Source organism: Dipodomys spectabilis, unplaced genomic scaffold (assembly GCF_019054845.1).
Source record: "Dipodomys spectabilis isolate Male_0828 unplaced genomic scaffold, ASM1905484v1 ptg000098l, whole genome shotgun sequence".
Taxonomy (NCBI): domain Eukaryota; kingdom Metazoa; phylum Chordata; class Mammalia; order Rodentia; family Heteromyidae; genus Dipodomys; species Dipodomys spectabilis.
The window spans coordinates 7,416,146-7,427,846 of NW_024870775.1; the positions used below are offsets into that span (position 1 = coordinate 7,416,146).

At 44.7% G+C, this 11,701-nt stretch overlaps 1 protein-coding gene across 8 annotated transcripts in view; it reads right to left on the reverse strand.

Moving 5' to 3' along the window:
- The window catches only part of LOC122113692 (zinc finger protein 655-like), a 30,777-nt gene extending 20,956 nt beyond the window's left edge, over nt 1-9,821 (reverse strand). For 2 of the 8 annotated variants that reach the window (XM_042686763.1, XM_042686761.1), the window contains exons 1-4: nt 9,720-9,821; nt 8,203-8,371; nt 6,853-6,938; nt 6,351-6,477 (exon numbers count right to left, since the gene is read on the reverse strand). In XM_042686763.1, the coding sequence (XP_042542697.1) occupies nt 6,351-6,477; nt 6,853-6,938; nt 8,203-8,344 (355 nt within the window). In that variant the 5' untranslated portion in view covers nt 8,345-8,371; nt 9,720-9,821. The other 6 variants (XM_042686767.1, XM_042686766.1, XM_042686768.1 and 3 more) reach the window with 5 other exon arrangements.
- Between the last annotated feature and the right edge of the window lie 1,880 nt (nt 9,822-11,701).

Below are 11,701 nucleotides of genomic sequence, written 5' to 3' on the forward strand. Positions count from 1 at the left end.
GAGTAATAGAGGGGGGGATTATGATCCAAGTACATTATATGTACATATGTAAATATCACAATGAAACTGCTTTGGACTATTAACTTGCCCAGGCCCAGAGTTCAAGCCTTATGACCAAAAAAAAAAAAAAAAAATTGTAAGCTGGGCACCAATAGCTCACTAAGCTATTCAGGAGGAAGAGATGAGAGGCTCATGGTTCTAAAACTTCACAATAACCAACAAAATGCCTGATTACAACATGGCTCAAGTGGCAGAGCATCAGAGGTGTGCACCTCAAGCCCTAGTACCAGCACAAAAGAAAAGTATATCTGCACAGAAAACAATTTTTCTATGACTTGTCTAAAGGTCTGCAAGGACCTCATCTCTTGCACTAAAGCAACAGGTAGTCTGATTCTAAGAGAACAAAACTTTGGTATTATTCTAATAGCCCAGAGAAGTTTTGTTTTGTTTTTGTTGGTCATGGGGCTTGAACTCTGGGCTTGGACGCTGTTCCTGAGCTCTTTAGCTCAAGGCTAACACTCTACCATTTGAGGCAAAGAGCCACTTCTGGTTTTCTGGTGTTTTATTTGAGTTAAAAGTCTCACGGACTTTCCTGCCTGTCAGAGAAGTTTTGAGTCCAGATAGTACACATACAAGATCTTCTATGAGCCCTTAATCTCCAAAAAGATATTTATTCAGTGACTATAAATTTTTTCCCCTTACCCTGACATGTCACTATATAATATTTACAGATTTTTACAAATTGGCTTTAGACATTATCATCCCCACTCAGTTTATACTTGTTGATAGTCAGGACTATGTACCTTGCACTTCTTTTGATTAATTTACTCAACAGCTACATATGTGCAAGTGTCAAAGTGTGACAGCATTTCAATTTTGTAAAAAGGGTATTTTGGACCAGCAAGCATGATAGACCAATAGCCTGGGATCCCACATAAGACCCCATATGCAAGGAGACAGAACACATCAAAGGCACTTACTACAATTCTGAATCCCAGCTGGGATTGACAGTCACTTTTCCTTTGGACATATTAATGTTTTGGGTCAAAAGTTTTGTGCAAGCCGGGCGCTAGTGGCTCACACCTGTAATCCTAGCTACTCAGGAGGCTGAGATCTGAGGATCGTGGTTCAAAACCAGCCTGGGCAGGAGAGACCGTGAGACTCCTATCTCCAATAAACCACCAGAAAACCGGAAGTGGCGCTGTAGCTCAAGTGGTAGAGCGCTCGCCTTGAGCTAAAGAGCTGAGGGACAGTGCCCAGGCCCAGAGTTCAAGCCCCACGACCGACCAAAAAAAAAAAAAAAAAAGTTTTGTGCACACAGCCATTGGTGAATCCCCAGTACTGAAAAAAGCTTAAAAAATAGCATGACATGGAAGACTTAGAATTCTAGCAGTATATTTTGTAACTTTTAACTTTTGGGGTATTTACTAAGGTGCTTTTTAGTATTTCATTTAGTTACACTGAAAATACAAAGGCATCAGGCAGTCCTCATGTGGGATAAGAAGTTGGTTTTTAGATTTGTTAAAGGCAATGCAAAGTGTGAGAGAAAATGCCTAAAAGGCAGTTAGAAGAGGTTAAGAGTGCCTTTTAGATATATACACTTATGAGTCACAACCATCCATATATTACAATATTGTTTACAAAATACTCAGTAGGTACAAGGCACAATATCAAGAGTATTAAGTTTTTTACTTATTAAATACTCACCATAACTTTACGAGGGACAACAATGGACAACTTCCCCAAGGTCAGAGTAACTGCTGAAGCTTGGATTCCAACCCAGTCTTACTTCAGAACTTGGCTTTTAAACACTCGACTATAGCATAAAATGATGACTATAAAATAAACCCAATTTTTTAGTTGATGAATAAAGAAGAGAAAACAAACATTGATAAAAAATTAAAATAGCTGGGCACCAGTGGCTCAAGCCTGTATTCCTAGCTACTCAGGAGGCTGAGATCTGAGGCTCACGGTTTAAAGCCAGCCTGGGCAAGAAAGTCCATGAGACTCTTATCTCCAATTAACTACCAGAAAAACCAGAAGTGGTTCTACGCTCAAGTGGGAGAGTGCTAGCCTTGAGCTAAGGAGTTGAGGGACAGCACTCAGGCCCAGAGTTCAAGCCCCATGACCAACCAAAAAAAAAAGAGCCGGGCGCTGGTGGCTCACACCTGTAATCTTAACTACTCAGGAGGCTGAGATCTGAGGATCACAGTTCAAAGCCAGCCCTGGTAGGAAAGTCCATGAGACTCTTATCTCCAATAAACCACCAGAAAACTGGAAGTGGCACTGTGGCTCAAGTGGTAGAGTGCTCGCCTTGTGCTGAAGAGCTGAGGGACACTGCCCAAGCCCAAGTTCAAGCCCCATGACCAACAACAACAACAAAAGATTAAAAACAAAAAGTCTTAGCACAAAATATGGGAGAGCTAGGAGCACAGCTCAGTTATAGAGTACTTGTCTAGCATGCAAGAGGTCCCTGGCTGATTTCCAGCCTCCTCTTGTCTTGACCAAAAAAAAAAAGCCAGAATTCTTAGAATTTGGAGTCACAGAAATTATATTTAAAAGTATCTAATTGGCTATTTTATGACAAAGAAATGCAAATTTCTTATATTGAAATTTCACACCAGTAGAATGGTCTTAAGCAAAATCTAACTTGAGGAAATTAACAGTATAAAGTAACATAAACATGCTCCTTTTGTGTTTGTCTTAGAAAATCTGGTCTACATTTCACTTGCTGTGCTCTCCAAAGTATTTAACATAAGACAAGATTTAGCCATCTGGAAGCATCATGCTTTTCTTGGTCCTTAATAAATATGCAAGTGAAAACTCTACATAGCAACTGCATTCTTATGTAGCTACCTGGTAGGCAGGAATACTTCTTGAATGCAGGGCCCTTCTGTTCTCACACTGTATGAATTGGCCTGTCTGCCCAATTTGTTATGGTCATTTTGAATTTTCTTGCCATCAGAAGAGACAACACATTAAAAATACCCAAACATGAGCCGGGAGCTGGTGGCTCATGCCTGTAATCCTAGCTACTCAGGAAGCTGAGATCTGAGCATCTCGGTTCAAAGCCAGCCCGGGCAGAAAATTCCGTGAAACTCTTATCTCCAGTAAACCACTAGAAAACCCAAGTGGCACTGTGGCTCAAGCAGTAGAGCGTTCGCCTTGAGCTGAAGAGTACAGGGATAGTGCCCAAGTCCAGAGTTCAAGCCTCACAACCAACAAAAAACAAAAAACAAAACTGCCATATGCAGTTGGACCTACTATCATAAAAGGACAGATTTGGATCCCAAACCTACTAACCCTGTAAAGGTAACTTCTCTGAGCCTCAGTTTCCTCAGCTATAAAATAATAATAATGTCCTCTGCTCACAGAACTTTGATATCTAGTACCACGTATAAATAAGAAACAGCCATCTCAGTAGAAAACATTTTATAGAAAATCACTTGTCCTCCATGACATCAATTTCAAAAAGCAATAGGAGAGCTGGGCCCTTGTAGCTCCCGCCTGTAATCCTAGCTACTCAGGAGGCTGAGACCTGAGGATCACATTTCGAAACCAGCCCAGGCAGGAAAGTCCCCATGAGGCTCTTATCTCCAATTAACTCACAGAAAACTGTGGCTCAAATGGTACAGCATTAGCTTTCAGCACAAGGAGGCTCAGTAACAGTACCCAGACCCTGAGTTCAAGCCCTACAACTGACAAAAACAAAAACAAAAAAAGCAATAGGAAAGATGTGGGAAACACAATCTACTGATTCATTTTTCAACTAGAATTACAATAAGCATATTTCTAACACCAGGACACCTGCCACAATGACACATGTGAAATACATTCCAGCCCTCTTCCCAGGTCTCACTCTCTAGGATTAACTCACAGATAACTCCCATTTGGGTATAACCCTTCAAGTCAGCTGTTCATTCATTGTCAACAGAATATGGTTCTTCTTAAATCTGATAATAAATAGCACTTAATATCTGATTTTCAAGAAAGTAGGACTGCTTAAGTCAAACTTAATTATGCAGTCCTATTCACAATTCTAAACAAGAAATAAAATGACAAACATATAACCTTAAACTTTGGGTGGAGTAGTGCAGAACTCACATATGAAAATGACTTCCCAAGAACTGTAGAAATAATTGCTAAGGAACCGACAGGTGGTTCATGCCTGTCATTCTAGCTTCTCAGAAGGCTGAGATCTGAGGATCAAGGTTCAAAGCCTGCCCAGGCAGGAAAGGACATGAGACTCATCTCCAATTAACTATCAAAAAGCCAGAAGTAGAGCTGTGGTTCCAGTGGCAGCTTGACAGTCTTTTGAGTGAAAATGATAAGGGACAGCATCCAGACCCTGACTTCAAGCCCTAGTACTGGCATGTGCACATACACAAAAATAAATTGCTAAGATGTCACTGATTTGGTCACAAAAGTGAGCTGAGTAGGAGGGCTGCCTGGTGTGAGTGTGCATTTGTATCCAGTGTGTATGCACAGATGGCAGGAAAAAAGAATAAAGTCTAGTTTGGTAGATTCTTGGGCTATTAGGCTTTGTTAAACTGATACCAACTTTCTTTACACCAAGAAGTAGACAAGTTAATGGTTGGAAATTCTGTAATTAATAGGTAAAATTAACAGTAGTTTACAATTATATATGTATCGCTTTACAGTTTACAAAGTTATTAAATATACATTCATTTTGATGCCCTGAAATAAAAGTCTTAATTTTTTCTTAACTCTCCAGCTTCCCCTCCATTAAGACAGCATTAAGGAACACTGAATTGGGAAAGGCAATATAAACACGCCAATCTGTAGGGCACTACAAAGAACCAAGGGCAGAACCTTGAAGGAAGGAGAAAACTATGATGTGAAACATGAAGAAAGTCCAAGAGTCACAGGACAGTGTGGCCACACAAGGGGCAGGTCATGTTCACTACTGAAAAGGAGGACCCATGTTCCGTACTCTAACATGAAAAGAACATAACTGAAGAAATGGGGGTAAAGTTGGTGTTTTTCAGAACAAAGCAGCTGACTACCAAACATGGTTTCCAAAGAAGCTGGGTTCAATCTGCAGCTGGTTGCACAGAAGTCTTCCTTCACCCCTCGAGTTAGAAACTTAACACCGGTCATTTGAGCAGTTGCAACTTTACAGAGTGGTGACATCCTGAGGAGCATCCACTCCAGGAACCAAGCTTAATCTCACAATTGTGGAAAAGAAGTTCCCGAGCAGGCACGTGCACTACCGATGGAAAGCCGACACTTGGGCCACCTCTTGGAGATTCCTGCCGTAAGGACTGCAAGTGTTTCTCCAGAGAAAGCACAAGCCTGGGTATGACTCAGGGCTGGGCAGGAATTCACACAATGAATCCGGGTGGTGGGAAGGCGGAGAAGTATGCCTACAAAGATCAAAGAACCACGAATGGGAAACACACTAAAAACCTTCCCAGTGGGCAAACTGCTTCCCCACAAGAAGACCTCTTGAACCCTAGGTGTAATCAAGAAGAGAAAAAGTGTCCTAGATGTCACCAAAATAGGCAAACTAAAAAAGGGGGAGGAGGCCCAAGAAGAGAGTGAGCAAGTATACACACATTCACAAGAGTGCAAAAGCAGACAGGCCAAAAAACAAGAGAAAAAACAATGCTCACCTCAAGGAGACTGTCAACAACCGCCTCTGATACTTCTCAGCAGCACATAGGCTTGCCTAATTTCAGCTGCCTACTGCACTATTCAGACTTACAAGAGAGATGTGGTGGAAGGATTTACCCCATCTCAGAGTGATGCAAGGAGTGGGGTAAACATGTGAGACTTCTGCTGGCCTGGGTGTGGTTATTTAGGATTACCATTTAGGTGACTCACTGAAAACTACTTAGTGAGTCATGTCTTTAAATGAAGTCTCTCAAACTTCCCTACTTAGAGATGAACTTAGGGATCTTAAGAAATGAGGGAGATTTTAGCTTATCTTTTTAAAAAGGTATTTTTCTTCAGTGGAAAATTTTCAGACACAGGGGCACTGATATATAAGAGGAAAAGAATCTAGCTGGGGGTTGGGAAGACATTCAGATCTCTCATAAAAAAGAAAAAGAGAAAAGGTGAGAACTTAGGCAAAGCACAAACAAGCTTTCCTTTGCTAACAAGGAACGGATGTCCCACAAAACAGGAAACATGAACTGGGGATAAAGAGTAAAATGTCTTCTTGACACTCCAAAGGAATTTTAGTTCCCCTCCCATAGGAGATGACCTTAAAGATAGAGGATTCAGAGGCTCTAAAACCTGAAATCTAAGCCACACTCTACTGACCTCAGAGATCATAAACCTACTCAGAAATAGGTAATTTGCATAATAAGAAAGCTGGTCCTTACCCAGTGAGACCACGTTCCCATAATTCTCTAACATCACTTCTCTGTAGAGATCCCTCTGAACAGGGTCCAGGCATCCCCATTCCTCTCGAGTAAGGTGTACAGCCACATCCTCGAATGTCACAAACTCCTGAAATAATACATTCTGGATGGTCTGGGGAATAAGGCCAATGCAGCACCATGACCAGAGAGTGAAGATGAGAACAGAGATGGTATTTGGTGTGTGTTTATGTTGGGGAGGAGGGAGAATGGAGAGAAGCTAGGGTATAAATCCCTTAACATCTAACACATGCCCATCACAATATCATGGACAAAGGTGGTGTTGGGAGATGGGAAAGAGGTTTACATAAGGTCTAGGTCTCCGAAGAGGAACAATGCCACACCTGAGGTCTGCTACTGAAAAAATAAATAAATCCACGCAAGGTTCACAGATAGGATGAGGGATAGGCCACACTCAAGCAGCAACCACAGTCCCTGAGGAAAAGCAGAGGGTTCCTCAGCTCACCTGGTACCTGGCTGTCAGGAGTGCAGCTGCCTGGTCTCCTGGGCTTCCCTCATGGGGAAGAGCAGGTACCTGCAGAACAGATGGAGCTGAGGGAGGAGAAAGGAGCCAAGAGTGAGAGCAGCCCTTTCCTAGGGCTCCCTTTCAGAAGAAGCACAAGGGGTGTCAATGGGACCCTCCTTCATGTCAAATGTTCTAATGAACCACTTCTCAGGTACTGGGCATGTCTGCTGCTCCTCCTACTAGCTCCCACTTACACATTTAGTCCTATCATACAGGATTTTACTACTATCCTCATGAATGATATTCCTCTTGCAGAAGAGTAAGCCCTGTACCTGTCTTGGCACATGAGCAAAGCAAAGCATAAAGATGTGGATGTGTAATGACTTATCTAGGCCATTTGTCGATGAGCACTGCCTCTGCAATCAGTGTGTAAAGCTTCTAGAAACAGGAATGATTCTCTCTCAATGCTCCCCCCCCCCCTCCACCTCATGGCACTCCACAGTGTTGCTGACACACAAGTTACTTCAAGTACTGGAGCTGGCCACAGCAATCTAGGAACCAGTTGTCAAAAACAGGGAAAAGAAAAAAAAAACCTGACCAACCTACTTATATACTAACATGTGACTGCATGGTCAATATGTAACATATATACATCCAAACAGGCATTATGCTCATCCAAGGATTAAATGGTTGTTTTCTTGCTGGGAGCTGGTGGTTCATGTCTCTGTAATCTCAGGAGGCTGAGATATGAGGATGGCAGTTCAAAGCCAGTCTGAGTAGGAAAAGTCTGTGAGACTATCTGTAGCTACCAAAAACCCACAGTGGAGCTTTGGCTCAAGTGGTAGAGCACAAAAGCTCAGGGACAGCACCTAGGCCTTGCGTTGAAGCCCCAGGAGGAGCAAGCACCCCCCCCTCAAAAAAAAAGTTGCTTGTCAAAAATTAGGTATGTTACAAACACTGCAGCTGCAACAGAATGCAGGGGCAAAGCACAAAACGTCACAAGGAAAGAGAAACTAAATTGAAGGGAACAGGAGGTAAAGGGGGGAATTTAAGAGGAAGCCAAAGTCAGTCAAGGACTGTGAGATATGGCAAAAGCAGCATATCTGAGGAATTATTCTGGATGTGGCAACTGGGACAAAGGGAAGGTTTTCTGAAGGACAAACAGCCAGAGCAGAGCAAGTGACTACCACTCTGACATTAAAGCAAGATGAGCCAGGCTTAGAAGAAGGGTCAAGAAGGAGCTGAGCTATAACTGCCCCTCCTGTCCAGTCCTCCCTCTAAGGGCCATCTTCTTATTCAAGGCTCTGGATTCATACCAGGCCCAGGATGTAAGTATCATCTCTGTCTTACCCCCAATGAGTCCCTGTTCCATGTTGGTATCTTGCATGAACTGAGGCTCTGGGGAAAGACACTCAGGTCTTTCAAAGGTCTCCAAAGACTGAAACTGGACCCTTGATGATCCTGCTGTTTCCTCAGTTGATATTTCCTCCATCCCTATCCAGGAGGTCAATGAGCATCACTGCAGGGTGAAATTAGGAGAAATTATTGTTGTAAGTTAAAATATCCCATAATTACTCAGGACTTAGCAAAGTATCTTTATATACTGTTCAAAATTAATCCCGATAGGCCGGGCGCTGGTGGCTCACACCTGTAATCCTAGCTACTCAGGAGGCTGAGATCTGAGGATCACGGTTCAAAGCCAGCCTGGACAGGAGAGACCGTGAGACTCCTATCTCCAATAAACCACCAGAAAACCGGAAGTGGTACTGTAGCTCAAATGGTAGAGCGCTCGCCTTGAGCTGAAGAGCTGAGGGATAGCGCCCAGGCCCAGAGTTCAAGCCCCACGACCGACAAAAAAAAAAAAAAAAAATTAATCCCGATAAACCACTCAAAATTTGGAGGGGGGGAAGGAAAAAAAGGATATTATTCCGTTTAAAATACTTAAGATCCAAATGAGAATGTCCTACGTTATTTCAACTCTAAGAAATTTGAACTTGTAGCTTTTTTGTTGCTATTTGTTTTTGTTGGAGTTGTTGGTTTTGGTTTTCCAAGACAGGGGCTCTGCTGAGTCTAGGCCTGGAACTCTGGCTCTCCCTCCCACTCACCCTCCCTTGTGCTGGGATTATAGGCGTGCACCAGCACACTAGCATTGTGATTTTTCCTTTAAGGGAAAAAAAAAAAAAAATCAACACATCAGTTCAACAGTGTAAGGCTTTTCGGAGCAAGTTTTAAGTATCTGGGAATTTGCAATCTTCTCTGGAGGCTCCAGGGTGTTCTCAAGAGAACCAAGTCAGTTATGATTACTCATTGTTTTTCTCCGCCCCCAAGGCAGGCCCTTTAGGAATTATTTAGTAACGCCGCCAGCACACCGTCAATTAATAAACAGGTCGGACTAATAATAAAAAGTCCAGTATAGGCGCCAGCCCCTTCGTTAGGCTGAGTGGACAGTCTGCAAGAGCTACGATTCCGATCGGGTTGAGTGATGTCCTTCAAACCCAAGGACGTAACGGGGCCCGGTCCTCCGCACCCAGCCCTCGCCCGCTCCCAGTCAGGCCCTCCCAGGGCCTCGCCCTACGCCGCCCGCCTCCCACTTCCCCTTCTGAAGCGAGAAAGCGCAGCGTCCGAGCGGGCCGTGCGGACGCAGCTCAGGCCAGGGCTCGGTCACCCGGTCCTGAGCGCCGAGCTCTGGGTCCCCGGGGCTTCGGGACTAACCAGGACGGAAGAGAAAACCAGGCCCGGACGCCTGGGCCTCCGCGTTCCCACAGACGTCAGCCGAGGCCGGCCGCCGCCTCCTCCTCCTCTCAGGGACTCGAAAGCAGGGCCTGCTCCCACGGCGGCGACGCCACAACGGCTTCCGGAAGACTCACCCGAGCGCAGAGGCGGGCCCGGCGACCGTCCCGTCACCGACACACTCACTCGTTCGTCGGCCACGCCAGCCTTTCCAGGGCCGCTCTAGACTGCCGGGAGGACTGCGCTTCTCGACGTCACTTCCGGCGGGCCCCGGATGAAAGCCCCGGATGAAGGCCCCGCCCAGGAGCCTTCTGAAGCTGTCACTCATCAGGCTGACGCTAGGGTCATCACTAGAATGATACTCTTTTTCCCGGAGTTAGTGGGGTTGCGCAAAGCCGCATGATTCTGAAAATCCCTTCTTCCTCTCTTTTGGTACTGGTACTAGGATTTGAATTTCACACTCTGTCCCAGCTTTTTCCATCCATGGCTGGTACTGTACTACTTGAGCCATGCCTTCAGCCCAGGTTTTGTGTGTGTGTGTATGTGTTAGCTAACTTTTCTACTCAGGCTGATTTGGAACCACTATCTTCAGATCTCAGCTTCCTGAGTAGCTAGGATTACAGGTGTAACTCACCAGCGACAGGAAATTCTCTAATTCTTATATTATTTTCCTCTTTGTCCTAAACCTTACGCCAGTCACTTCATCCCCTTCTACCTATATAGCATCCCAATCCATAAGTGATTGTCAGTAGCTACCAAGGACTAGCAACACTCAACCCATCCTCATTAATGGAGGTCTCACTGGTCTCCTGGAGAACAACAACTAAACGAGTCATTCAGGTAAAGTATATCAGCTGTCCAAGACCACTGGGTCCTCTAGGGTAGAGCCTGAGGCTGGGATGCAGAGTCATGTGATTTACTATGAGTAACTCTTCAGGAAACACTTCGAGTCAAGAGGCGCTGAGAGGACAGGGAAGACAAAGCAAGCATGGGTGTGGACTGATTTCAAGAAGGTTTGGAATACAAACTGCACTAGAATTTCCGTCTCCTCTCAAGGCAGCAAATGACTCAGCCTTTGTGCCTCTTATCAGTCAGTCACTGCAGAGTGGCTTGGAGGAAGAACTGTACAAGGCAGGCCCTACCTTCTGAAGGTGATTTTCCCCAGATTCAGAAGGCCAGGTGTGAGCACTTAGCAGCTGAGGTCTAGTCAAGGTACCATGATAACACACACAGAAGATCACAAGTACCAAATGGGCACTAGTTTTGCACCAGGCAATACCAGAAGGAGCAGAGATTCAGGAGGGTCTAGAAGCACTCTCTCTAGCAAACAAGCTCAAGTCCATGCTCCCAACCACCTCAATTTTCCCCCCACAAAAGCAGTGCACATCTGTAATCCCAGCACTCAGGAGGCTGAGGCAGTAAGAAGCCATCAATTAGAGGGTAGCCTGGGCTATATAGACTTCTAAGTCAGTGGAGCTGCAGAGTGAAGATGTGTCTCCAAAATAAAAAAATCCTACTGGGCTGGGAAGGTGGCTCAGTGGTAGAGCGCTTGCCTTGCAGCATGAGGCCCTGGGTTTGATTCCTCAGCACCACATAAGCAAAAAGAAAAAAGCCGGAAGTGGCATTGTGGCTCAAGTGGTAGAGCGTTAGCCTTGAGCTGAAGAGCTGAGGGACAGCATCCAGGCTGAGTTCAGGCCCCACGACCGGACCCAAAAAAAAAAAAAAAAAAAATCCTACCAAGATGTTCCCAAATGGCAATGCTGAAACACATCCCTCTCTGGTCTAGCTGTGACATAAACTGAAACTCACTGTAGATACCATCTCCTTACATGGGAGGCCTTCCCAAGTACCACATACTGCACAGACCAAGTCTTTAATTCAACTTTGTCCCATTCCTTCTGTGGAATTTACTGCCTTCTCCTTTTTGGTTCAAGACTGGGACCTGAACTGTTGGTGTGTGTGGGGATGTGTCATGGGTGAGACCTGAAGTTTGTACCTGATGCTTTTGCTTATTGGCTAGTGCTCTACCAACTGAGCCACAACTCACACACTTGTCTCCTTCTTGTACTATACTCCATTCCATAGCTTTGTATGTCTATTCTCTTCTCTGCCTCCTCAG